The sequence below is a fragment of the Rissa tridactyla genome, unplaced genomic scaffold (genome assembly GCF_028500815.1).
Source record: "Rissa tridactyla isolate bRisTri1 unplaced genomic scaffold, bRisTri1.patW.cur.20221130 scaffold_29, whole genome shotgun sequence".
NCBI lineage: Eukaryota > Metazoa > Chordata > Aves > Charadriiformes > Laridae > Rissa > Rissa tridactyla.
This window is the reverse complement of record NW_026529507.1, coordinates 1,000,658-1,028,598: the sequence shown is the minus strand read 5'-3', so window position 1 is coordinate 1,028,598 and position 27,941 is coordinate 1,000,658. Positions and strand designations below refer to the sequence as shown.

Below are 27,941 nucleotides of genomic sequence, written 5' to 3'. Positions count from 1 at the left end.
TGTGAATCAGCTGGGGTCTGGCACTTGGAGGGCCGCTCAGTGAATGGCAGTTCTTTCGTGGTCCACCCGATAAAGAATCAAGCTGGGAAGTCAGCCTGCAAGAGCAAACCAACAAGGTCCATGGACAGGCAAGGCTGTGTCTGGAGAACCTTTACACCTACAGCGTAGATCAAGCTGGGGCTGAACCTCAGGCCTGGGCTTAAAGGGGATCCTGAGCTGAGGGACAGAGGGGTGGGAGGAGGCCCCAGGTGAAGCTGCTCAGGGCCATGAAGGCCTGTGGATGTTTTCAGGGCCCTGACATGGTTTCCATGGGAGCCCACCTGCCAGTGCCCTCAGTAGGCCTCCTTCCGTACTGTCCAGGGTCTGTGCTCTGCTCCTCTCCTTCCCTGTTCCCCTGGAGATCTGGGAGACCACCATTTGATGGTCACTACAGCCAAGGCTGAGACTGGTCTTCACATCTCTGACCAGCTCTGCCTCTTGGCAGTACCAGCTCCACTTGTGCATCAGTGTGGCCCATTTGGCAGCTGTGCTAAGAACCATCAGCATGGACTTACCATGGGTAAATCAAAGAAAAAGGAAGCCTACAGAAGGTGGAAGCAAGGACAGGTAGCCTGGGAGGAATACAGAGAAATTGTCCAAGCAGCCATGGATCATGTCAGGAGAGCTAAAGCCCAGAGAGAGTCAAATCTGGCCAGAGGCATCAAGGGCAACAAGAAAGCCGAATAAAGAACACGGACTTCACAGTATCCAAGTGCTGTTGTGTAGAGTTCTTTGTTTCAACACTAAGCTGTGTGAAGCAGTTGACAAGCTGGAGGGATGGGATGCGATCCAGAAGGACCTGGACAGGCTTGAGAGATGGGCCTGTGTGGACCTCATGAAGTTCAACCAGGCCAGGTGCAAGGTCCTGCACGTGGGTCGGGGCAATCCCAGGCACAAATACAGGCTGGGTGGAGAATGGCTTGAGAGCAGCCCTGAGGAGAGGGACTTGGGTGTGCTGGTGGATGAGAAGCTCAACGTGAGCCAGCAATGTGCACTCGCAGCCTGCTCCGGTGTGGGTCCCCCACAGGCCACACTTCCTGCCAGAAACCCTGCAGAGGCATGCTGGAGTGGATGGCAGGTGGACACAAAACGATGGATGAGATTCCCACAACGAGAGTAAAAGCTGCAGTCCCCAAGGCCAGAGAGAAACAGGCCTTGGCTGCGCAGCCCTGGCAGGAGAGGGGTTTGCTGTCCCAGGTTACTCTGAAGCACTGTGGGACCTATGGCAGAGGTGGAGCTGATCTGCAAGAAGGACAAGCTGCTGCTGAGAAAGTCCCTGGGGGAGGACAGCTTGTGATCTAGGCACACTGTGGGCATCATGCTGGGGGCTGACTGGCTAGATAGTGGCTCTGCAGAGAAGGACCTTGGGGTCCTGGAGGACAAACAGCTGAGCATGAGCCAGCAATGCACCACCATGACAAAGGCCAACAGCCTCCTGGGCTGCATCAGGAAAAGCATTGCTGGCAGATGGAGGGAGGTGACCTTCCCCTCTCCTTGGCACTGGTGAGGCCACACCTGGAGTGCCCACACCCTGCACACTCACACAACTTAGCTCTACACTGACATTTTCCTCTCCCAGGCTTTTACCAGCCCATCCCAGCTGTTCCTCATCTCTCTCCAGAGCCCTTGCCCTCTCCTCTGCCCAGCCAAGCACAGCTGCCCAGTCTGGGCTGGTCCCACAGCAGTGCCCACCACAGTTGCTGCAGAGCTCTCGGCACTCACTCCACAGCCCCAGCTCCTCTGAAGGGCACACAGCCCCTGGGGGGCAGACAAGGAGCTCAGCCTCCCCATCAGCCCCAGGCTAGTGCTGGCCTCAAGGCAATGAGGAAAACAGGCTAGTCACTCTCTGCCTCTCCTGATAGCCTTTTGAGGTGACCCCCAACCCTGAGTGAATTTGCCCCCTCCTCTGCTCACATCAGCCCCGCTCCCCAGGACAGCACGACATTCCTTGGCCCTGAGGGTCCTCTGGCAGCTCCCACACCTCTCCAGCCTCCCTTTCCCACGCCTACCGGATCCACACTGACTTTCTGGGCATTGCAGAGGCCTTGTTTGTGCATACCTCAGTTTAGTGAGGTATTTAATGATTTGGCTGCTCCCAAACTCTCCCAGTTCTTCTTTCAACAATCCTTTCCTGAGGCCCTTGATGAGACAGTCGACACAGGTGAATGATTTTCACAGTGTTCCTGGATCACAGCTTATCCACACGCAAGGACATTTTGAGCAGCACCTTGTCATCCTGGAGATCAGCTTCACCTCCGCCACAGGTCTTCAGCAACACTACAGACAACAAAGCCTGCTTCTTCCAGGGCTACAGAGCCCAGCCTGGCTTTTCTGGTGTTGTAGGGAGCAGCGTTTCCTCGTTTAGTGCCTTCACATTGCCGCCTGCCGTCGCATCCAGTATGTCTCTGGTCTCGAGCACAGCATTAGCAGGTGTGGGGTCTTGGGCACTTGGTACTGGGTTTGCCTGGGACAAGTCCAAGCTTGGCCCCAGTGCTCCAGCTCAGGTGCTGCAGACCAAATGTGCACCAGTGCCCTCAGCCTGGGGCACAGACCGGAGGAGCTGGAGTCCCATGTGCCATCCTAGAGTTTGTACGTTGGTGGAATAAGTGGCAAGGGGTGGTGGGACAGCTCACAGTGGTGCTGCCATGGTGCATAGGGGCTTTTCAGGAGAGACGGGCCAGGAAGATGAGGAGGGAGATGCCCTCCATGTGCAGGAGCTTGTTCTATGTGTGGAGCTCCTCTATGGGATGTGCAGCAGGTTGCGTGAGCCCTTGTGAGTGAGGGTCAAAGGAGAGGCCTGTTAGTGTCACACCCTCGTGGGAGACAAAGCACCTGCAATCAGGGTAAGGAAGTGGAGAAAGGTTTGCTTAAGCAAGCCATGGAAGTCCTCAGATCCATGACCCCAAGTGCTATTGGAGACTTTAATGACACTCACTGGCAGGTGAGCATGGCAGGATGCATACTGTCCAGCTGGTGTTGGGGTCTCTTTGGACAACTTCTTTGCACAGGCGCAGACCAACAAAGGTGATGCTCACTCCAATCCAGTCCTTGCAAAAGAGGAAGTGCTGATCAGGGATGCGAAAACCAGTGTCAGCTTTGGCTGTAGGGACCATGAAATACTGGGAGAAGATTTTAGCCTCTTCAGGGGACTTTCAGTGGTAGGCCCATGGGCAGCAGTATTCAAAGGCAGCAGAGCTCAGTACAGTTGGTCTTTCAGAGAAGCATCTTCCAAGCATAAGAACTGTCGACATTCATAAGCCGGAAAACAACCAGACATTTCAGGAGAGCAGCTTGGCTAAGGAAGGAACGTGGATGCAAGGACTGATGCAGGAATTTAGAAATAGGGATGGCTTTAGAGGAGCCAAAGCTTCCCTAGTGTTGACCCTTGCAAGAGCTTCGAGGACATCAAGAGGATCTCTTAGTACTTCCAGACCAATGCAAGAAAAAACCCAAAGATTATCTGTGGCCACTGCAGAATTTAGTAAGAACAGGTGTAGAGAAATATGAGATACTGTATCCCCCTTGCCTTAGTCTTCCCCAGCAAGGTCTCTCAGCCCTTTGCTCCTCAAGGCAGGAGTCTGGAAGAAAATAACCAGCAGTGAATGCGGATCAATTCAGGTGTCACTTGGGCAAACATAGTCCTTACCAGCCTATGGGGCTGGAGAGGCAGGCTCCCAAGGACCTGAGCGAGCAGGACGGTGTCACCGTGAGGCCCTTCTCCATCATCTTTGAAAGGTCACGGAGTCTGAGGGAACTCCCTGATTACTGTAAGAACCCAAACATTGCATGCACCTTGCAAAAAGGCCCAAAGGATGAGCAGGGTAACAGAAGGCTGTGCCCCCCTGTGACACCCCTTTCTGGGTGTCTGAAAGAGAAGGTGATTTACCCTGGATTTACCCAAGGTAGCTTCTTCCTGGCCATCCTTTTTACGTTTTCTGAAGAAAGGAGAGGATTTCTGGGCAAGGAAGAGCAATGATTGTCTTCTACCTGGAAGTCAGCAAGGCTTTCAGCATCATCCCCCACAATGTTCAATGTCAGCACACTATGGTCTGCATGGATGGATAAATAGATGGGTAAAAACCAGCTGGACAGGAGGGCTGTCGTGGTTTGGGGCAGATTGGCCAATGGTGAGATGACAGATGCTCTCCCCCACCTCTCACTCCAAGGAGACACAGAAAAGAGATAAAAGATTTATGAGTTTAGAAAAAAATGGTTACTGTAATAAAAAAGTAATAGTTCATTGAAGTAGTTACATTAATGAAATATTAATAATAAAATATAAAGGAAATAATGAAATAGATACAATGCACACAAAACCGTTTCAGGCTCCGAGGGAGATGTCAATGGCAGGCACTGGGGAAGTCAAGGACTGGACTCAGCACCAGATAGGAACTGGATATCGGATATAGATTCAGGAACACACAGGTCAGGATCAAAGTCAGAGAAACAGGGTCCTCCTCAGGGATCAGTCACTGAACAAAGAGAGCCATTGAAGAAAAGAGCCGACCTTTTGATTCCTCATCTTTTATACTGAGCATGGGAGATGGGATGGAACACTCAAGAGATGGGATGGAACCATGGTAATGCTGGCCTCCTTTGTGGTATCTCTGCAATAAAAGGGAGTTTCCTCAGTGCCATGGGTGAAAATAGGCCTTTTCTTCCCAAACTGGAGTGCAGAACACACTCAGGGAACTGAAGGCTGAAAGGCCTTGATGATGTGCTTGGGTGCTGAATGGACGTGGGGGATGGATGGGGGCATCCCTCACGTCTCATCATGATGAGAAGTCATGACATGAGATGTCAAAACTGGCTCATAAGTCATGACTGACTCACCCCAGAATTCCCTCTCGATTGCCGGTACATCACCATTCAGGGACGGAGCACCAGCCACGTCCCTTGCCTTTGGGGATTCACAAAGTCCAAGCCTGATGGTGAAGTCGGCACTCACAGGAGTGATGGGTGGCCCCATTGAGGCCATCACTCCTCTTCAGGAACAGCAGGGAAATCTCTGGATGATGAAGGATGCCAGGTCATACTCCAGAAAGAGAAGATCAGTGCTAATCCTGACACCTGAGTGCAAAGAAATAGTTGCACCTCAACAAAATAAATTACAAAAAATCCCAAACTAAACCCAGAGAACAGCATCCGCCACCAGCACCGTTTCAGTGGTAGTTCCAGCCGCTGCAGAGCTGCAGCTGACGGCCCTGCTGTCCCTGTCGCAGGACTCCAACTGACAGCAGTTACCAAGGCCCTTTGGGAAGACTGCACTGGGTGTCACCTTCTCGGAAGAGGACCTGCTGCTTCCCTCTGGCTGCCATTAGCAGCAGAGCCCTCTGGTTCTCCACCCCACACTTTGTCCCCTTGGACACAGGAGGGACCGGCTTTCAGCCGCTGCCTTAACAGCTGCCTTTGCTGTGCTCCTTTTCTGTCTCTCTTCCTACCGCATCCGTCAGGATGGGCTTCTTCTCATTCCAGACGGAGCCCAAAGCCTCAGAGTACACTGCCACCCCCTACTTACCCACCCTAGGATGTGTTGAAGAAATAACAATTAGCAAATAGGAACTCTACCCACAGTGCGTATCTGGCCAGCCTATAAAGCTGTAACAGCTCATCCTAAAGCTCCGAAGGCATAGACCAGCCATCACTTTGATCCCATATCTACCTCCTGTATGATCTGTCCTGAAGGTCAAATCATCGTTACCTTCAGAAGAGGATGGAAGGTGAGGAGAAGTGGGCAGTAAACGATGAATGGTTGGGAAAAAGCAGCCAAGCAAGTGGCAAAGGAAGGAGCCGAGTTGTCCCAAGGCCAGCTCAGCCCAAGGAGCTTTGGCTGGCCCGCTCTTGAGGATGCCAAGCCCTGGCCAGGTGAGCTCACAAGCAGTGGCCAGGTGCCACATCACTGCCCCTTTGTGACAGGGGCCACCCCCACATGCACGGGGACACACTGTGGCCCCTCAGCCACCACAGCCGGGGCACCTCCTGCAGCCACCAGCCGGCAGCTGTTGGGCTGCCCCAGGCACTGCTGGCCAAGGGCTGCTCATCTGCCCACAGAGCTCCCGCCTCTGCCTGGAGCCGCACCAGCCCCAGGAATAAAAACCTGCCCAGGGCTGTCAGCGAGCCCCTTCACAGCTTTGGCTGGCACAGTCGGGGGGCTGAGGACTTCTTTTCCACTCTTCCCAGGTGCAGGACTGCATCCACGAGACTCCTGCAGCAAAGCACCTCATGTCTAAAAAGGTCATTTCCAATGAATTTAACCTACCCCCAAGATACAGCCACAGGCTGACTCTGAACTAGTGCTACCAAAGAACCCCCTTGAGCAACTGCGCTGGGTGCACCTTGGGTGGCTGCCAGGCCCCCACCCAGCTGCTCTCCCACCCTCCAGATCCAAAAAACATTTGTGGGTGGCTTTTTAGCATCTGGTTTAACCCCACGACCTGCCTGGAGGGCAATGAGTGTTGCCTCTGCCCCAAGAAGGCAGCTGGTTGCTATCCCTGCCCTCCTTGAGCTCACCAGTTGGGCCCCTGCACCGCCTGCGTCCTCCAGTTTTCCCCACTCTTGCTCGGGGCAGTGAGTTCCTCCTGCTCAGCTCAGGGCAGGGAGTTTTCCTCCTGCTCCACTTGGGGAGGCTTTCTTCTTTATATCCTTCCCTTGGGGCATCCAGTGTGGCCTCAGCCTTGCTTGGGTGGCTTCTTTTCATCGTGTCCCCCTCAGGACAGCTGGTTTTCCCCTCTCTTGCCTGGGGAGTCTCCTTTTGCCCCTGCACTACACCAGGTGCCTGGATTTACTCCTGCCCTGCTCAAGGTGGCTCTTTGTGCCTCTGCTGAAATCAGGGTGACTCGCTTTGCTCCTGCCCCACTTGGGCCATTTAGTTTTTTCCCTCTCCGGCTCAGGGCATCTCCTTCTGCCCCTGCCCCCGCCCCGCTCGCAGGGGCCATTAATGTCCCGGCCACAGCAGGACCACCGGGGCTCCAGTGCCATTTCCCTGGGACCAGCCCCTGGCCAAGTGCTGCCCTGAATTGTCACATCACAACCACGCTTTTGCTTCCCAGCCTCCTCTGGCACCGCTCCTCCAGCTGGCATCTGACATTGAAAAAAGAGCCTGAGCCCTGTGATCCCTCAGCTTTTATACTGAGCAAGGTGCAGGTGGGATGGAGTACTCTGTTAGTCAGCTTTGGGTCACCTCTCCTGTGCGCTCATTCCCAAAGGTGCCATCCCTCTACGCTTCTCCCTTCCGACCCTCCGTGCCCTGCCATGTTTAACCCACCACAGTCATCCTTCCCAACTCTCCTGCTACCAACAGTGCTAACAGGGTGGGATTCCTCAAGGGCTCCCCCAGCTTGGCATCATCTACAAAGGAGGTGAAAGTGCATTGTCTGCCATCATACGGAGAGATAATAATGTTCCATAGTAGGTGTCAAGGGCTGGTCTTTGATGGATGCCACTAGTAAGTGGGTTCCAGAAGGACTTTGTACCACAGATGATGTCCCTCTGTCATTATTCAGACAGCTTTCCACCAACCACATCGTCCACTTCTTCAGCCCGGCTGTCAATAACCTGGCTATAAGGAGACTACAGAAGACCATGTTAAAGGCCTTGCTAAAGTCCGGGTACACAACAACCCCTTCTATTCCCTCCCACATGTCTTCTGCCATCCCTTTCTTGTCCTTCAAACGCCTGCAGATGGCTGCAGGAGGACTTGTCATATCCCTTCCCTGGTGAGGCTGACCAGTCTGTCCTTGTCCCAATCCTCCTTCCTGCTTTTTTGAAAACTGGTTTCATTTCTGCTTTTTCCAAGGCTCTCAGATGGCTCTGGCCTTTCCAAGGTGTTGGAGAGAGGTCTCACAATGGCACTGGCCAGCCTTCTCCATCTCCATGACACCAAAAGTCTTCTCACTATGACACGCTGCCAGAGGAGTGCCCAGGACACAATACTCGCTGTCCAGATCCTTGGGGGCCGCTTCAGAAGAAAACCAGAAGTGATTTCTTCCTACAAGCCCACGACTCCAACGGGATCTCTCGGCAGCCGACAGCTTTCCTAAGCTGTTTCTGTCAGTTCCTCCCAACCCCCATCCTTCCTTCTCCTCAGGCTGTAGATGAGAGGATCGAGCAGGGGTGAGGTGCGTGTTGAAACAGGGCTTTGTTAAACTCTCTCAGGAGGGCTGTTCTGGGCATCCCACTGACAGTGGTGGGGGTGCCGCAGAAAGGAGTGGCTCCAGGGAGGGCAGAGGAGCCGGTGGAGAAGGCCTTCTGCCTGCCCATGCTGGGCAGGAGAGCTGCCCCCAAGTGCAGCTCTGCTGCACACACAGGATTCCAGCATGAACAGGAAGGGGAAGATTGGGTCTAAAAAGAGGTTATGAAAACAAAGTCCATGATGAATGTAATGGTTTCACATCAGGAGAGTTTCAGCATTGGTGCAAACAGCCCAGCCCACCTATTTCTGAAGACATTTGCTTCTCTGTTAGGTGCTTAAAAAAATTGTGAAGGACGTTCAGAGAGGTGAAACATGGAGGGTGTGTGCCTCTCACTGCATTCCTACTCCCTAGACGTGCTCTGTGCTCTGTGAGAGGTGAGAAATGCCATCTTCTAGAGGGCAATGCCGCTCACGCCTGCAGAACCCTTTCGGACTGCACAGGGGAGATGCTCCACAGAGGTGCTTCTGTCACACCGTGTAATCAAAGGGACAGGCCATGAAGAGAGGGGAGGGTGAGGTAGCACACAGGTGTTCCTGGAGACACACACGGCACTGTCAGGGCTCTGGCAGGGCTGCTCAGAGACACGAGTCCTTCCCTGGCACGGGCAGAGGCCCTGCAGCAGACTCCATGGCCTCCTGTTGCCACTCCCAGAGGCCGGCAGCACCTCAGCCCCGCGCTGTGTCTCCCTGCTCGGCACCTCTCTGAGATGCCCCACGGCGTGAGGAATGGACACAGGGACCTGGGGTCAAGGAAGCCCATCCCAGTGCTGCATTCAGGGGGTTTCCCAGGGGACGTTACTCTCCAATGAAGGGACACGGCCTGTCCCACAGCACTTTCGGGCATTTCTAAGAACAGCTGCTGGTGTTTGTGCTCTCTCGGGTTCATGTCCCCACATGCACACGGTGTGCATGCCGAAATCTCCTCTGAACCATGCAAACAGGGACTTCTGACCTCGTTATTCGGTGTCTCTCCACAGGCAGACAAACATCCTCTCTGGGTTTGCGTAGGCGTCCAGTTCTGCAAATGGTGGTTTCAGGTGTCTGTTCTGTGACGATTGCCCTGGGACAGCTTCCCCGGGGTGTCCAGCAAACAAAGGCACAGACCAGACCCCGCTCTGCTGGTCCTTCAGTCCTGTCCCTGGAGGTGTGGCTGTGCAAGGACACTGTTGTGTGTGCCCTCACCCTGCACACGCACACTCTTTACCTCTTTACTGGGCATCCCTCACCAGGGCACGTTTGAAGGAACGCTCTTGACAGCAACTGTGGAAGAAGACCTAATCCTTCCTGCACTGCCCTGAGCAGATCCCCTTTCATGGTGGAAACTCTGTTATGCAGACGAGCTTTTTCTCAGAGGTGCCCATTGCTTCTCCGTGCCTGTGATCACAGAGCTGCTACACAGCAGCACCATGACCAAGCTGCCAGAGCACTCAGGCCTTAGATCAACACAGGGGCTCAGAAGGAGAGTGTGGAAGTGAAAATAGAGCAGCCCCGGAAAGAACAAGTGCTGGTGCTCTGCAAGTACTGGGATTCTTTCCCCTCCTCCTCGGCGCTCAGGCTCTACCCCTGCAGCTCTACCCGTGCAGAAAAGGCCTGAGAAGAAGGATTTTGGGCATGAGTCTGTGAGTCTCAGAAATTTGGATAGATAGGTAGTAAAAAAAAAATCTCAAATAATGACATTTATTTGTGGACAAAACTATATAATTTAAAAAAAAAAAAAGGCAAGAAAAAGCCAAAACCCTCAACCAAACCTAACACACAGTTACCTAACCCCTAAACAAACCTATAGAAGACGGGCTTGGCGTATAATGAATTACATTATGAGTGATTTGCAGGAGACAGTTTATTGCTGCAGAAAATAACCTGGTCATTAATTTCCAGAGGGCATCCTTGAGCTCCTGGTTCCTCATGCTGTAGATGAGGGGGTTCACGGCTGGAGGCACCACGGAGTACAGCACAGCCACCACCAGGTCGAGAACTGGGGAGGAGATGGAGGGGGGCTTCAGGTAGGCAAACACGGCAGTGCTGACAAGCAGGGAGACCACGGCCAGGTGAGGGAGGCACGTGGAAAAGGCTTTGTGCCGTCCCTGCTCAGAGGGGATCCTCAGCACGGCCCTGAAGATCTGCACATAGGACAGCACGATGAACACAAAACACACAAAAGCTAAAAAACACCCTAATGCAAGAAGCCCAACTTCCCTGAGGTAGGAGTGTGAGCAGGAGAGCTTGAGGATCTGGGGGATTTCACAGAAGAACTGGTCCAGGGCATTGCCCTGGCAGAGGGGTAGGGAAAATGTATTGGCCGTGTGCAGGAGAGCATGGAGAAACCCACTGCCCCAGGCAGCTGCTGCCATGTGGACACAAGCTCTGCTGCCCAGGAGGGTCCCGTAGTGCAGGGGTTTGCAGATGGCAACATAGCGGTCATAGGCCATAATGGTGAGAAGATAAAACTCTGCTACAGCACAGAAAAAGAAAAAAAAGACCTGTGTAACACATCCTTTGTAGGAAATGGCCCTGGTGTCCCACAGGGAATTGGCCACGGATTTGGGGACAATGTTGGTGATGGAGCCCAGGTCAAGGAGGGCGAGGTTGAGGAGGAAGAAGTACATGGGGGTGTGGAGGCGGCTGTCACAGGCGATGGCCGTGATGATGAGGCCGTTGGCCAGGAGGGCAGCCAGGTAGATGCCCAGGAAGAGCCCGAAGTGCAAGAGCTGCAGCTCCCGTGTGTCTGCGAACGCCAGGAGGAGGAACTGGGTGATGGAGCTGCTGTTGGACATTTGGTGCCTTTTGGTGTGGAGCACTGAACAAGGAGGAAAGCACAGTGACAAGTTAGGGGAGACTTTTCTGAGAAAAATCAACACCAGTTCTCATACCTCACACTCTGCTCTGCTTTTCCATTTCTGTCAGATCTTCATTCAGCTCTGTGGCTGGAGCTCTGGTTGGTTCTGTCCAGGTGTGCCAGGAGGAGCGGGACCTCTGCCCGCCGGATGCCCAGGAGTCAGCCCTGCTCTGCAGCAGCAGATTCGTGGGAATGGGGTGGGCAGTCCTGGTGTCCCAATTTCTCAGATAAACCTCTCCTCGTGAAAAAAGGGCTTGTCAGTCTCTGCACTCCCATTGCCATGAAACCACAGTTGCAAGAGTGTTGGAGAGAGGTTCTTATACAGCTCTCTCCTGTCTCAGCAGGAGATTCTCTTGGATTTCAGAAACCCTCACCATTTCTGCTGCATTCAGGGACAGCAAAGGGAGTCCTGCCAGGCCAGGGGATTGTCTGAGGGTTAGTGCAGAGCGAGGGGAGCTGGCCTGTCCCTCTGTCTTGTTCCCAGCTGCCCTCTGCTTGTGCCTTTCTGAGACAGAGGGGAATCACACTCACACGTAGACCTGAAAAGACACCAGGCGCTGCTGAGAGCAGAGAAACCCACTGCCGAGAGCTCAGCGTCTCACCTTTTCTCAAGGTCTCAGCACCCCACTTCTCGCCAAGGACACACATGGCTCGTTTCACAAACCCAGCAGCCTTTCCTTGGTCGTAGCGTCTCTGCGCTTCTCCACTGGGCATTCAGGTAACACCAGGATGCTCCAGGACAGACTGGCATCCTGGAGGGCAGCGCAGTGCTTGGAAGGACACCCCAAGGAGACACCCAAGTGTCCTAGTGATGGTATCTCAGAAGGGGAGAGTCAGCTCATTCCCCAGCCACATAGACTACTTTGCCCACAGCCCCACGGGTTAGAGGAGAGCTTGGACACTTCATTCCCATGGAGACACTTGCTCAGGGGAAGGGGTCTGCATTGGAGGGGATCATACAGAGTTTTCTGAATCCTTCCTCCCACAGCATTTCTGGTTTCTCTTTCCTCTCATTCCCTGATCATAGCTCTGCTGCCGGGAGATTTTCCTCCTGGGAGGTGTTTCCCTGTCCCATGTCTTTTCCCTGTCAGCTCTCACAGACCCCATCCCAACCCCTGTGCGCTCCCCTTGGCCCCACAGAAACCTGCCTGTTTGCCGGGCACTGGCCGGGTTCACGTTCCTGTTTGCAGGTGGAAAAGGGCAGGTCAGAACAACCCCGATGGGTCCAGCAGAGCTGATGCTGGTGCTGCCCATGGGCAGAGGAGTGGCTGAAGGCACTCCAGGAGGTTCCTGGCAGACCTACTGACCACTCAAAGCTACAGCTCAGGAGTCTCACTGACTTCTTCCCACTTGAGAGCTCCCTATACATGTATCCCTTGTTCTACCTCCCCACCCTCTCACTAGGAAAATAAAAACACAAACGCAGGAAAGCTCCTTATCTGTAACGTAATTCCTGCCTTGAGCTTTCCCTCAAACAATCCCCTGGGAAATGTCCTGGGGGTGAACTGCAGCTGAGAGCAGCCCTGCCCCACGCAGCACCCCCTTGACAGCAGGACACTCTCCTGCCAGGAGTTGCCTCTTCCCCCCACAGCTTCTCCCCGCACTGCTGTTGGGAGCTCCTCAGGTAAACGGAGAGCTGATCCTGACAGGAGATAAGTCCCTGCCACGGCACAAAGCACCCTTGGGTGAAGGGACCCTGCTCTGAAGGACAGCCCTGGGCACCCCTGGCTGCACACCCACCTTCACACTGCAGCCATCCCCGGGTGAAGGCAGCTGATGTGCCCTGTCCCTTTGACAGAGCCACAGGGAAGCCCTGCTCCAAAGCAAGTCCTTTTCCTCTACGCTGGAGAAACTGTGAGAGACCTCCTGATAGATCCCAGAGGCTGTGGGATGTGCCAGCTTTGGGAGATCATTCCAGGAACCGCAGCTGCATTGCCCTGCAGCCAGAGACTTACCCTGTTCAGGGCTGTGAAGATCTTTCTCCAAGCGAGCTCTCCTCTCTCCTCCCACCCCAGACTGCCTTTACACTCTCTGCCTCCCTCCTCTGCCCTCGCTGCCTGCAGGCAGTGCCCTCAGCCCTGCTGCGCTTGGCAGAGGAGCTGCTCCTGGGCAGAGCTGTCTCTCTGCAGCGCTGCCCGCTTGCCATCAGCTCCCTCCATGCCAGGAGCCCAGCCCAGCTCAGCAGCAGAGGACCAGCCCAAGGCAGCCCTTTCTCTGCCCCCTCGGGGCTCCCTCCAGGTGTCCCTGGGGCTCCAGGGGAACCTGCTGGGAAACAGGATGAAGTCACCACTGATGTTCCCTCCCTCAGCTGGGCAGAGACACTTCTTTCCAGAACTTTTAATTCTCCTCTCAAAGTTACATCGAAATATCACCTGTTTTGGTCTTATTATTAGATAACCGCAAGCTCTGCTGGAGCCGTTCATAGAGACAGGGCATCGTCTCAGGGATCCTGAATGAGCCTGGTGGGAAAGCCCTTTGGCCAAGTGAAATGGCAGCATCCTCCAGATCCAGCAGTGGTGCATATCAAAACTCAACTGAAACTCAAATAGGAATTCCAGGGCACCGAGATGAGCTTTAGGTAATTCAGGAACAGTTAAACGAAGAAAAGGGAATAATGTAGGACCGCTGTCGAATTCAGTAGGAGTAGGACTAGACCTGAGATATTCAATGTCCTCTTTGCCTCAGTTACCAGCAGCGAGGTCTCCCAGGCCTTGGTGCTTTGAGGCAGGACTCTGGAGGAGAGCAACCAGCAGTGGGTGGGGATCAAGTCAAGGGTTACTGGAGCAAACTACACCCTTACCAGTCCACGGGTCCAGAGGTTTGCATCCAGGGGTGCTGAGAGAGTGATTTTTCACTAGGAAGTGTTGGTCTGTTATGATCCCAGTAAGAAAGGCACTCCGACTTCATAATGTATGTTTTGAAACGCTGTTCATGTGGTCTAGCACTGTACGGAGAGTATCCCAGGGGCAATCCTATGTCTTTTTAGATGGTGGGAACTCCAGGATGTGTGCATTAAATGGGCCTTTGAACTAAGACCCCACACAGGTCACGTGCACGAGGTCCCGAACCCCACCTTGGCAGACCTCCACTCAGCACTCTCCAGTTCATCACTACTTCTCAGAAATGGGGAGCGACACACTGGGACACAGCCACATGTGTGGGGCCACACCGGTGCTGAGTTGAGGGGGATGAGAACTCAGGTTCTCTGGGTGGCCCACGCTCCTCCTAATGCAGCCCCATATGCAGCTGGCCTTGTTCTTAGTGTCCCTACTCTACGGGCTCGTAGGGCATCCCTCGTAGTGCCCAGGCCCTTCTCCTCAGAGTCTCTGCTCAGCCCGTCAGGTCCCAGCCTGTGCTGATGTATGGGCTTATTCTCCCCCTTCCCCCCCAGCACCCACCAAGGCAGGACTGACCACTTCTCCCTGTAAAACTTCAAGTGACTTCCACTGTCCGAATCCCAGAGTTTCTCAAGGTCCCGGTGGACTGAAGCACCATTTACTCAGCTTTTAATGTTTGCACGCAGCTGGCTCATCTTGACTGGGGTGTCTCTCACAAGAGAACAGCATGAGGTGTTGCAGGGCACTACAAATACTCCTTCCTAGAGAAACTCTGGGTCTGGTACTGGTCAAGCCATAGGTCTGGACCCAGAGGGGAAGTTGCCCTTTCTGGGAGAGAGCAGCAGGAACACGTGGGGCTCTGCCTGGGGGGAGGTGATGAGTCAACTGAGAGCTGAAGGGCCAGCACGAGAGGGCAGGACATGGGCACCGCTGTGGTGGGTGGATGTCTGCTATGGATCCCCTGACCAGGAAGAGGAAGCAGATGAGGCCTTCTTCAGACACCTGGAAGAAACCTCATGTTTGCAGGCCCTGGTCCTCATGGCCGACCTAAACTATCCCAGCATTTGCTGAAGGGGCAAGAGAGTGAGGTGCAAACCACCCAGGAGGGGTTTGGAGCTCATTGGGGATGTCTTCCTTACAAGGGTGACTGTGATGCCATGAGGTGAAGTGCCCTGTGGGACTTCCTCCTTACAAACAGGGAAGAGCTGGTCAGGGCTGTAACCGTCAGGGACGGGAAGGTAAAGGTGAGGCTCCTGAAAGAAGCAAGCCCATAGCTTTTCCCTTTTGGTCCTTCCCCTCTTTTGTGTTGCTTTTTAAATCTTCTTTCGTTTTTCCCCCTCACAGCCAGAATGATTTACCAAAACTGGTTTTCAGCGAGAAAGTGGTCAGTGACTGACGACCTTTCCCTCCTCCCTGTCTTGCTTACCTTTACTTCCCACGTCTCCTCATTTGTCACTCTCTCCATGCCACTTTCTCCACTTTCTGAGGTGTTTTCTCTTCCAATAGAATTCCTTTTAGCGTATCCTAAATGATGTATTTAAATAAGACTAGAGGAAGAACTAGAGGAAAAAGACTAGCTTGAGAAACACCAATTGTGGTCTCCATTTACTGTAAAGAGACTCTTGGGTAAAGAGCGCATGTGCAATAACTTACCTACTGTTTCTAGTGAAGTCCTACTCTAACTCCCTTAATAACTTTGTTCTTTGTACATCAAAGGATGTCTTCTTGCTCTCAGATGATTCTCCTCTCCATTCTGTTTTCCTTCCAGCCTGTGCCCGAATGTCCCCATGAACCTCTTTTCTCGTCCTTCTACACTCTTTCGCTCTGTCTCATCTTCTTTTAACCTCCTGAAGCATTGTTTCCTCCACTGACCATCTGCCCTTGAACACTGCAGCTTGGATGCAAACTATTGAACCATACCAGTGTCACGGAGTTCCTTCTTTTGGGCTTCCCCTCCCTCCACCATCAGGAGGTGCCTAATGGCAATAACTCTCTGGGCTTCGGACCTGGTTATCTTAGTTTGCCCTTTTGAGAGGCCTGGTTGACAGAGTCCCCTGGGAGGCAGTCCTGAAGGGCAAAAGAAGTCCAGGAAGGCAGGACGTTTTTCAAGAAGGAACTTTTAAAGGCGCAGGATCAGGCCATCCCCATGTGCCTAAAACCAAGCTGGGGAAGAAGACTGGCCTGGTCAAACAGAGAGCTTTGTCTCAAACTCAGGGGAAAAAAGGAGATTATGACATTTTGAAGAAGGGGGAGGCAACTCAGGAGAACTACAAGGATGTTGTGAGGTTATGCAGGGAAAAAATTAGAAAGGCCAATGCCCAACTAGGTCTTTGTCTGGCTAATGTCATAACAGACACTAAAACATGTTTCTATGATTACATTAGAAACACAAAGAGAGCTAAGGAGAATCCCCATCCTTTATTGGATATGGCGGAAAACATAGTGAAAATGGATGAGGAAAAGGCTGAGGTACTTAATACCTTCTTTGCCTCCGTCTTTAGTAGTAAGACCAGCAGTTCTCTGGGTACTCAGCCCCTGAGCGGGAAGACAGGGATGGGGAGCAGCATGAAGCCCCCATAATCCAAAGGGAATAGTGAGGGACCTGCTACAGCACTTAGACATACACAAATCTATGGGGCCAGATGGGTTCCACCCACAGGTACTGAGGGAGCTGTCGGAGATGCTCACCAAGCCGCTTTCCATCATTTTTCAGCAGTCCTGGCAAAGCGGGGAGGTGCCAGTTAGGTGGAGGTTAGTAAAGGTGACACCCATCAACATAAACGGCCAGAAGGAGGATCCTGGGAACTACCGCCCTGTCAGTCTGACCTCGGTGTGGGGAAGATCATGGAACAGATCATCCTGAGTGCCATCATGTGGCACATGAGGACAACCAGGTGATCAGGCCCAGTCAGCATGGGTTCATGAAAGTCAGGTCCTGCTTGACAAACCTGATCTCCTTCTATGAGAAGGTGACCCACTTAGTGGATGAGGGAAAGGCTGTGGATGTTCTTTACCTGGACTTTAGAAACGCCTTTGACAGCATTTCCCAAAGCATTCTCCCTGAGAAACTGGCTGCCCGTGGCTTGGACGGGAGTACTCTATGCCAGGTGAAAACCTGGCTGGATGGCTGAGCCAAAGAGTGGCCAAAGTGGTGGTGAACAAAGTTTAATGCAGGTGGCAGCTGGTCACAAGTGGTTTTCCCCAGGGCCTACAACTGGGGCCAGTTCCTTTTAATGTCTTTATCAATGATCTGGATGAGGGGATCGAGTGCACCCTCAATAAGGTTGCAGACGACACCAAGTTGGTTGGCAGTGTCGACCTGCTTGAGGGTAGAAAGGCTTTGCAGAGGGATCTGGACAGGCTGGATCGATGGGCAGAGGCCAGTGGCCTGAGGTTCAACACAGCCAAGTGCCGGGTCCTACACTTGGGTCACGAAAACCCAATGCAGCACTACAGGCTTGGAAGTGGCGAGGTGGCTGTTGGTGTCTTCTCCCAAGTAATGAGTTACATGACAAGAGGAAATGGCCAGGAGTTGTGCCAGGGAAGATTTAGATTGGATAGTAGGAAAAACATTTCTTCACTGAAAGGTTTGTCAAGCACTGGAATACTTTTATTTTCAGCCAAATCAAAGGGATTTGGTTGGTATCAGACAGCCAAGTTTAAACGCATGGGGGATGGAGGGCCCTGGGGACAGCCCAGTCCAAAAATCCAACCCCAACAAATCTAGCCCAAAAAGAAAAACCCAACCCAAACACCCCCAACCCAAAAAAACCCAACCAAAACCACCCCAAAATCCACTCCAAACAACTAAAAATCCCAGGGTTCAAAAAGCCCAACCCCAAAAATCGAGTCCCCAAAACCCAAAATCTAATCAAAAAAACATAAACCGAACCCCCAAAAACCCAACCCCAAAAAACCCAAACAAAAAAAAAACCCAACCCAAAATTCAACCCAAACAACCCGAAAAATCCAACCCGAAAAATCCAACCTGAAAAACCAAACCCCAAAAATCCAACCTGAAAAACCCAAAATGCAACCCAAAATATCACTCAAAAAACATAAAATCCACCCCAAAAAATCCAAGCCCAAAAAATCCAAGCCAAAAACGGTAAAGCCCAAAAATTCCAAAATCCAAGCCAAAATCCAACCATTAAAAAAAAACCCACTCCAAGTTCAAACCCAACCGACCCAAAATCCCAGGGCTCAAGGCCAGCTTGGATGGCGTTGGAGGAACCTGACCTGCTTGAACATGTCCCTGCCGATGGCAGCCCCACCACTGCGGGCAGCACATCAGCGGTTGCCATGCCACCACCGCCAGACACTCAGCGCTGGCCCTGCCGCCCTCATGTCACAATGGCTGCCTGACACGCCCGTGCAGGGGTGAAAATCAAACCCAAAAAACCCAACCCCAAAATCCAACCCAAAAAATCAAACCCAAAAAAGTCCAAAACCCAACTCCAAACAACCCAATCCCCAAAAAACCCAAACCAAAATTCAACCCAACTAACAGCAAAAATCCAATCCAAAAAGTCCAACCCCAAAAGTCCAACCCAAAAACCCAAAATCCAACCCAAAAAATCCAACCCCAAACATCCAACCCAAAAAAATCCAAAATCCAATCCAAAATCCAACCCAACAAAACAAAATCCACCCCAACATCCAACCCAACCCACCCAAAATCCCAGGGCTCAAGGCCAGCTTGGATGGCATTGGAGGAACCTGACCTGCTTGAACATGTCCCTGCCGATGGCAGCCCCACCACTGCGGGCAGCACATCAGCGGTTGCCATGCCACCACCGCCAGACACTCAGCGCTGTCCCTGTCACTGTCATGTCACAATGGCTGCCTGACACGCCTGCACAGGGGTAAAAATCAAACCCCAAAATTCCAACCAACCAACCCATAATTAAACCCAAAATCCAACCCCAAAACGTGAACCCCAAAAAACAACTTAAATAAATGAAAAAAACAACCCCAAAAATCCAACAGGAAAGATCCAACAAAAAGAATCCAGTCCAGGAAACTCAACATCCAATCCAAAAGCCAAATCAAAAAACCCAAAATCCACCCCAAACTCCAACCCAACAAACCCAGAATCCCGGGACGCAAGGCCAGGTTGGACTAACAGCGTTCTGACCTGTATCAGGAACAGTGTGGCCAGCAGGACTAGAGAAGTGACCGTCCCCCTGTACTGGGCACTGGTGAGGCCCCACCTCGAGTGCTGTGTCCAGTTTTGCGCCCCTCACCACAAAAAAGACACTGAGGGGCTGGAGCAGGTCCAGAGAAGAGCAATGAAGCTGGTGAGGAGTCTGGAGAACAAGTCTGATGAGGAGCAGCTGAGGGAGCTGGGGCTGTTTAGCCTGGAGACAAGGAGGCTGAGGGGAGACCTTCTCGCTCTCTGCAACTCCCTGAAAGGAGGGTGTACAGAGGTGGGGGTCGGTCTGGGGGCCGCCTCCGCTGTGCGCTAGTGCCTTGGTACCCGGGCCTTGGGAGAGGGTGCTGCCACACACACAGATGCAGCTCCTCGGGGCTTGTGAGCCGTGCTTGGTTGCTGAGGAAGTGGTGCCTGGCTGGTGTGTGTCCTGTTGTCGTTTGAAGGTGGCTGTCAGAGACCAAGAAGTGGGCGCTTTCCTTCCCGTGTATCTCGGACAGGAGGCACTAGCCCCTTCTGACACAAAAGTGTGCCTGGGCACTCTCAGTGGCCACTTCTGTGCGTGGACTCGCACATTTAGCACGAACCTGTGAGCTGCACTAAATGGCCACATGGTTCATGGTGCTGGTTTCGCGTCTGGTTGAAAACCTCTGGTTTTCATCCAAAGACTTCTGCATCCAAAGATGCAGCGTCCCTGAACCTGACAGTGCCGGTGCTTGGCCATTCGTGGGTTGGTTTTCTCTTCAAGGCAGTCTTTGATTAGCCCAGTTCTCATTAGCAGGGGGCCCATTAAATGCTGCCGGCCTTCCGTCCCCTGCAACAACCTGCAACATTCTAGTCTCCAAAGTGTGCCGAAGAAGAAGGCCGAAGAAGAAGTGCCTAAAAGCATCCAGCCTACGCTGCTGCAGGCTACGCTGGACGAAGACCAGGAGGTTAAAGAGAAGGCCGAGACCATGGTCAAGGAAGTGCTGGAGCAGGTGAAGGCGCTGGACCAGTCCGTCCACGTCTTAAGGAGGGCTCCCGATGAGGTCAGCGGAAGGTCGGTTGCCAGTGCCAGAGGGGCAGATCCTTTGGACACTTCTTCTTCTTGGGCAAAGCTGCTCATCTTGCAGCCACTGCAAAAGGCTGTTGATATCTCCTGAGTGAGTCGTGAGACTGCCAAGGAGAGCATGCAAAAAGCCATCTCCAGAATTCAGCAGCTGCGTGCAGAATCGGTCGGGTATGCCAAAACCATTGACCCTGAAGTTGTGGAAACCTTGAAGAAGAAGTCAGAGGAAGAAAGGATGTCAGAGCAGAAATGAGAGAAGCTTCAACCAAGGAAGGTCTTGCCACCTCTCAGCCTCCCTCCAACAGTCCCACCTGCAGAGGAAGCAGGAGAAATCAAAGAGCAGATCTCACAGACTCTCCTCCCAGCCCTCCCCTGAGGCGCTGAGCGAGATGCTCGCTGGCCAACAGAAGGCCTTCAGCAGTCCCGGCATTACACCTCTGGAGTCACAGAAGCAACTAACTACTTTAATAAAATATGAATAATAAAATAAAAAGAAACTATTGAAATCTCTACGATATGCACAAAACTGTATCAGACTCCCAGGATGACGATCACGTCACCGGCAGGCACTGGGAAAGTCCCAGACTGGACTCAGTGATGGACGGGAGCTGGATTCCCGATCTGGGTTTGGGAATGCACGGTTCAGGATTAAAGTCAGGTGAACTGACAGAGTCCTCCTGGGACGTCGGCCGTCGAAAGAAGAGACTGCCCCATGTGATCCCTCAGCTTTTATACTGAGCGTGGGGCAGGTGGGATGGAATACCCCGTGGGTCAGTTTGGGATCCCCCGTCCTGTCCCCTCCTCCCCGCAGGTGCCGCCCCTCTACGCTTCTCCGCTTCCCCCCCTCCAACGGGGCAAATAACACAGTGAGCTGAGCTTGGCTGTGACAGCAATAAGGATGAGCAGGAGCCTCTCTGCACACCGTTCCTTGGCATAAATTAGAAACAACCAGGTCTTATCACTCTGGGAGCGAACAGCGTCTGGACAATACGCTGTTAATGTCAGAGAGTTCAGTTGGTTAGAAGAGGCTTAGCTGCAGAGTAAAATTACTGAACACAAAATTGGTTCTGCTTTACCTCAAACCAGGACGCTCCCAAGGGCTTGCTTGTACCTACAGGAGTCACGCCAGGCCACACCGTGTCTGGGCATTTTCCCTGCAACGTTTTCCCTCGTCTTCCTCCCTCCTACAGCCCTGGTCAGGCTAAGACCCAGTTTTACAGGGAATGTGAAGTAGGGAAGAGAAAAGCAGCCAAGGTTTTAGCCTTGTGTAGGAAGCTTTGCGGCTGGGCTCTCTGAGGGGCTGGTCCAGCCCTGCAAAGCTCTACTCATGCCGTAGGCGAGTCCCATCTGCAGGTGCTGCTGAAGGCTGCGCCTTCTTCTGTGCCTTTATCCTCTGGTCCCCTCAAGAGCCCTGATGGGCCTTTGGGTTCCCACCCAGGGCCCTCGCTGGGCCTTTTGGTGTCCTGCCAATGGATGGGCTTCAGCTTGTTGTCTTTGCCACGGGACCCCTCCTCTTGTCTTCTCAAGGCCTGTTTCCTTCCCCTGTCCCCCCGGGACCAGTGTGTGGGCCTTTCGGGGCAGCTGAGGGGCCACCAAATGGCCTTTGGCTGCCTCCCAAGGACCTCCATTTCTCTTTGCGTGCTTCCTAAGGCCCTCTGCTTGCCCCTTGGTGCGGCCCTGGGCTCTAGATGTGCCCTTTGCTGCAGCCCAGAGCCCTCTGGCTGCCTCTCGATGCCCACCCCGAGCCCTTGGCGTGCCTCTGGGTACCCACCATGGCCGTGAGCCCTTGGGTGCCACCCAGAGCCCTCCCGCTGCCTTTCTCTATGCCCGGGGAACTCCTTTTATCCTCTCGTCCCCTCCAGCCTGGCTGGAGCCCTGCCAGAGCAAAAGGAGCAGGGGAGAGGGTTTAGGCTCCAAAGCTACACTTACAGTGTCCAAAGCCTCATTTTTGTTTTCCAAAGTCTTCGTTTGGGATTCCAAAGCCTCATGGTAGGCTCTAAAGCACCATTTTCATGGTCCAAAGGCTCCGTTTCAGTTTGCAAAAGCTCCTTTTCAGAGTCCAAAGCTGCATCTTAAGTGTCCAAAGCCTCATTTTCAGGCTCCAAAGCATGGTCTTGACGATCCAGCCAGTCGTTTTTAGGGTCCAAGTTGCACTGTAAGTGTCTAAACCCTCATCTTTATGGGCCACAACCCTCCCTTAAAGATCAAAGCCACACTTTTTAGGCTCAAAAGCCTCATTTTTAGAGTCCAACACCTTCCTTCTAGGCCTGAAAGGTTCCTTTTTTGGGTCCAAACCCTCCCTTTTAGGGTCCAAGACCTCATTTATACTTTCCAAGCCCCACTTTTAGGTCCAATGACTCATATGAAGGGCCCAGAGCACCATTTTTAAGGCTCAAAGTCTGATTTTGGAGGGCCAAAGCCTCATTTTCAGAATCCAAATTTCATTTCCAGGACCAAATCCTCATTTTTAGCTTCCAATACCTCATTTTCAGGGAGGAAAGCTCCCTTTTTCAGATTCAGTCCACAATTTGGAAGGCCGAAAACCTCATTTTGAGCCTCCCAAGCCCCATTTTTAGGGTGTAAAGCCTCAGGTTTTGTAGAAAAACGTCATTTGAGGGCACAAAACCTGATTTCAGGGTTCAAAGCTTCCATTTCATTTCCAACGCCCCATGTTTAAGGCTGAAATCCTCAGTTTTGGGACTCAAAACCATCTTTTCCGACACAGAACATTTCTTCAGGGCCCACAGTTCCAACCTGAGGGTCCAAAACCAGAAGGCAGAGCTTGTCGCCTGGCTACGTCCGCCCTCCCCTCTGTGTCCCGCCTATCTGCCCCAAAGAGCCAATCGCCTTTGAGGAGGCGGGAGCAAGGCACAAGATTGATGTGTAACCAAACAATCAATCTTCAAGGCGTGCAGGGAAGGTGGCAGGAGTCAAAAACAACCCTTGGCACCATGTGGGGGCGGGGCATGTGGGCTCCACCAATCACAGCTGGAGTTCGAGCAGCACACAGATGATTGATAAGCGTCTGACCCATCAGTTGATGGGAGGAGCAAGGCAGAAGTAGAGCCAATGAAAGAAAAGATCCTGGGCAGAGTGACAGCCCAGACAGCCAATCAGAGAGTGCACCACCTCAGGTGACCTGCGCCTGGGCAGCCTGACCACCTGGGAGCCAATCAGGAGCCGCCTCCAGGCAGGGCAGGCCCCAACCCAGGGCAGAGTGACAGCCGAGGGGACCAATCGGAGGCAGCATCACCTCAGGGGAAGGGCGGGTGCTGCTGCTGTGCAGCCTGAGCACCCAGGAGGAGGGCGGTGGGCTGGGCCGGGATGGGGGAGGGGGATGCTGGCTGTGGGGCCGCCCGCCATCACCTCACCCACTCCCCTCCCGCCAGCCTAAGCGACACCTCAGTAGCCTGAAGGCTTGTGAGGAGGGGGGGACACGTCCCCGAGACGGTGCGTTGAGCAGGGGGAGATGGCGGTGCTGGGGCCTCCCCCTCAAAGCCGGGGGTGCCCAGGGTTGATGCTCTCCGCCCCCCTCTCCCCACAGCTACTGCACATCATCTCCTTCCTGACGCTGCCCGACCTGCTGAGCCTGGACCCGACGTGCCGCTGCCTCCCCTCCGCACCCCTCTCCCCAGCCAGTGCCTGGCCCTGCAAGAGGGCCGCCATCCTCAACTGGGAGTCGGCCGTTGCCACGGGGGCGTGGGGGTGGTGGCCCTTTGTCCCACAGCCAGTAACAACGTGCCGGCGTCCCCCCCCTCCAGACACCAAGGGGCCGTACCTGCAGAGCCTGGGCCGCGGCTGGCAGCGAGCACTGATGGCCTCCATCCTGTCTCCCCCTTCTCATGGCTACCACAAGCTGGCGCTTGCCCAGCAGCACCTCTTCCTCCTGGGTTACAGCAGGACCCACCTCTTGCTCCGTGACTCTGGCCGTCACGCCTGCTCCTGCCAGGCCCTCTCCCACGGTGTCAGGGATGTATGCCGACCCCTCACTCCCCCTTCCCCCCCTGCCACCGCCATGCTGGGTGACCGTCCCCTCCTCCCCACAGTGACAGTGGATCCCCGTGGGGAGCCCCCCCACGCCTGCATGCTGACGGAGCAGAAGCAGAGCGACACCCTGGAGGTGTTCGACCCAGCCGACGTCCAGCACATCTTCTGCATTAGCTTCCCCTCCTCCATCCGCGTCAGACAGGCGGTCGTCACCAGCACGGAGGTGACGTGGACCCTTCTGCTGCTCACAGGTTTGGGGAGGACACTGAGGAGATGGGGAGAGCACCTTGGGGTGTGGGGACACTGCGGGGAGGGGGACACACGTGCCAGATTCAGCCCCCTGACTTCCCCGTGTGGGAGCGCAGAGGAGGGGCAGGTGTACAACCTGCAGCTGACCCTATCCCTGACCCCAGTGTCATCCCTGTAGGTGCCATGTCCACATCGCTGTCCCCACAGGTGTCCTGGCCACACCACTGTCCCCAGCCCTGTCTCTGTCCCTCCAGGTCTCTTGTCCCCCTCCCTGTCCCCACAGGTGCCCTATGCCCAGGGCTGTGGGGACAGCGGCCGCCTGCTGGGCTGGTTCCATGGCAGCATCAGTTTTGTCCACCTCCGTGTCACAGTGAGACCAGGGGACACTGTCGACCCCACTGGGGGCTGGGGAGGACCCCAAGGCTCAGTTGTGGTGTGTAATGTCTCCTTTCAAGAGTACAAAAACGCACTTTTAGTTTCCTAAGCCCTTTTTCAGGCTCCAAAGAGGCATTTTTAAGATTAAGCCAGTCAGTTTTAGGGTCCAAGGTGCATCTTGAATGTCAAAACCCTAATTTTTATGGTCTAAACCCCTCTTTTAGGCACCAAATTATCATGGGTTTGATCCCAAAGCTTTATTTTTAGGGTACAAACCCTCATTTACAAGTTCCAAAGCCCTTTTTAAGATTCAAAGACTCATTGTCAAGCTCTCAAACAGCATTTTTAGCATCCAGGCAGTCGTTTTTAGATTCACAGCCACATCTTGACTGTCCAAAGCGAGAGCGAGTGGCCCACACGCGTGTCCAGATGGGCCTCCAGGTGGGCCCCGGGGTGGCTGGGCAGCAGCCGGGCAGCGGCGTGGCAACATGACGATGTGCAGTGCGGTGTCGTGACAACGTGACGATGCAACAATGTGCGTCTGCTCTCTAGAGCCGCTTGCTGGGAGACTGGCTGTGGTGGCCGCAGCTGGGTGCCTCTGGAGCGAGAGGTGGCAGCGCAGGGTCACAGCTCCAGGAGAGCTCTTGCAAGGAGCCATGGAGCACCGTCTCACTGCTGGCGTCCCAAAGGTGGACACACTGCTGAGCACAGTGGGGAGGAGGGGAGAGGTGAGCAACGGGCCGATGGAGAGGGCTCAGCCCGGGAGCCGGGGACACGTGGGGCTGCTCTGGGGCCTCGGGGCGTGTGTGGGGAGCTGGGAGGGATGGAAAGGTGGTGGTGCTGGGCAGAGTTGCGGGGAGTCGTGCCTCTCTGCCCAGCATGGCTCACGGCTAAGCAGGTGGCAGGGGTTGCTGCGACAGGAGGCGGATGTGGGTTGAGGAGAGGATGGGAGTTGTGGGGCCGGGGGCGAGGAAGCAGAGAGCAGCTTTTGACGGGGCTTGCTCTTGGCGCTGCCCCTGGTGGGAGTCTTGCGAGAGCCTTTCTAGCAAGTGCCGTGCAGGAGGCTTATGGAGATAGTGCCTGAGCGCCCCTGAGTGTGTGTCTCTTTCTAGCTCGGGAGCAGGAGACAGCCACTGGCAGAAGGACCTACAGCGTTGCTGGACCTCCCGCTCGGGGTCAAGGTCCCCGTGCTGTCTGGCTCCAAGCCTGTCTTCTGCAGGACAAAGCTGGGGGAAAAGGTAAAGGAAGTGGAAAGGGGTAGAAAAGCTCTCCTCTTTGACAGAGTCCCCCTGTCCTTCCCCCTTGTGGCCAGCTGCTCTACAGTGGGCGCTGCAGCCCTTCAACGTGGCAGCGCAGGGGAGGAGAGGGGAGCTCCTGGCTCCCTGGCACAGAGACAAAAAGGAGGACTTGCCAGTTTTCTGGGTTGGTTTCTGGCACCGTGCCAATGCGCGGCCGGGGCCCTGCCTGCAGCAGGCGTCTGTGTGTCCAGGTGCTGGGGCAATGTGCCCTTCTGGCTCATCCAGCAGCATTGAGCCGGGCCCCGGGGCACACTTGAGGGAGAATCATAGAATCATAGAATTGCCTAGCTTGGAAGGGACCTTTCAGATCATCTAGTCCCACACGGAGGGTCGCAGACAGTCCTGCTGTGGGGTCAACCAAGGTCTGGGCAAGTAGAGAGACTGGGCACGGTGGGGTGTTCCCCCGACAAAGGCGCTGAGACCAGCAAACCTCACCCATTACCTGGGGCGAGTGGCAGGTGCTGGCAATGGCCTATGGGACATGCTGGGGTGATGAATGTCCTGGACACCTTCCTGGTCTGTTCATGCCACCAAGGGCACACAGCAGCCTCCTTTCTCCTGCACCTATGTGTCTCCGCTCCCTTCATGGACACCTGGCTCTGCACTGCACACCCACGGGAGCGTGTCCTCACCCTGCATAGTCACACCGCCCAGCTAATGCTCTTTGGTTTTTTTCTCTCCTGGTCACTTTGCAGTCCAGGCCAGCTCTCCTCACCTCCCTCGCCCTCACCCAGCTGAACCCAGACCAGCAGAGCAGCCCATTCTGGGCTGTCCCCATGGCAGAGCCCACCACAGGGTGAAGCAACACTTGGGGAGCTCACCCCACAGCCCCTCTACAGGGCTCAGCAGCTGCTGGGGGGCAGAGAGGGGTCTCTGTTTCCCCATGAGCCCCTGGGCTGGAGGCTGAACACAGCAGGAGGAAAAGGAGGTTAGTGAAACTTCGTGATCCCTGGTCTCAAGTCCAGGAGATCCCCACCACAGACAGCCTGTTCCAGTGCTCTGCCACCCTCAAAGTCAAGAAGTTCCTCCTCATGTTTGGATGGAACTTCTTATGTTCAAGTACCTCTTGTCCTGTCACTTGGGGGCATTCCAGGTGCATTGGACACCACGTGAAAGCAAACTGTGGCCTGCACCCTGCTGCCAAAGGGATTGAAAAAGAAGAATGCATTGGCAATGTCAGATGTAGCACACCACTTGGCTGCCTTTGGCACCAGTTCATATTGGAACTTCCACCAGAAGGTTCAAGCAAGTCGGGGGGCTAAGGCATCTTCTGTGCGAGGGGAACATTATCAGGGCTTTGGAAGAAGGTGGGTGAACTGTTGGAATCTCACAGGCTCTGGCAAATCCCCAAGGGACAGGGGACAGGGCGTAGCTATCTCCATTGATGAAATGCATCAAAGGTTTTCAGAGCCACCTCCACATTTGATTTTCCACCTATAACCAGTGCTTCTGACTTTCTGCTTCACCGGTGCCCAGGGACAGGAATCTTGTCCGGTCGTTCCCTCCATGGTGTCTCCAGTGATGGGCATCAGTGGGGCCTGGTAACACCCTCACCATCTTGGGGTTTGCTGCTGAGTTTTACTTCTCTAGAGGCTTGCCCAGTGTTTGAGGGTCTACAGGATCTTGGCCGGAGAGGACTCATTTCCATACAAAATGCCATAACCAGCCAAGTCTCTGTGCATAGTCTTCCTGGATTCCTCAGTTCTTCTGTGCTTAATTAGAGAGTTCTCAGATGAATACATTTCAATACTAAACAACCATAAGAAAGGATTGCTTCCTTCTTATTTTGTTCTTTATTTTTTCTTCTTACACATGAAATGATGCCAGCAATCTCCAGTTCATATTGGTCCTGAATTTCTGCTAATGGAGCCTCAAGACCCTTTAAGGCAAGACCCTTTATTGCTAACACTCCATGGACAGGCTTTGTCT

General features: G+C 53.9%; 1 protein-coding gene across 1 annotated transcript; it reads right to left on the bottom strand.

Moving 5' to 3' along the window:
• Window positions 1-10,143: 10,143 nt before the first annotated feature.
• Window positions 10,144-10,629, bottom strand: LOC128903383 (olfactory receptor 14J1-like; the record flags this gene model as incomplete). The annotated part of the gene is made up of 1 exon (XM_054187400.1): window positions 10,144-10,629. A coding segment is annotated over one exon (486 nt), but the record flags the coding sequence as incomplete, so codon positions are not given.
• Window positions 10,630-27,941: the final 17,312 nt, after the last annotated feature.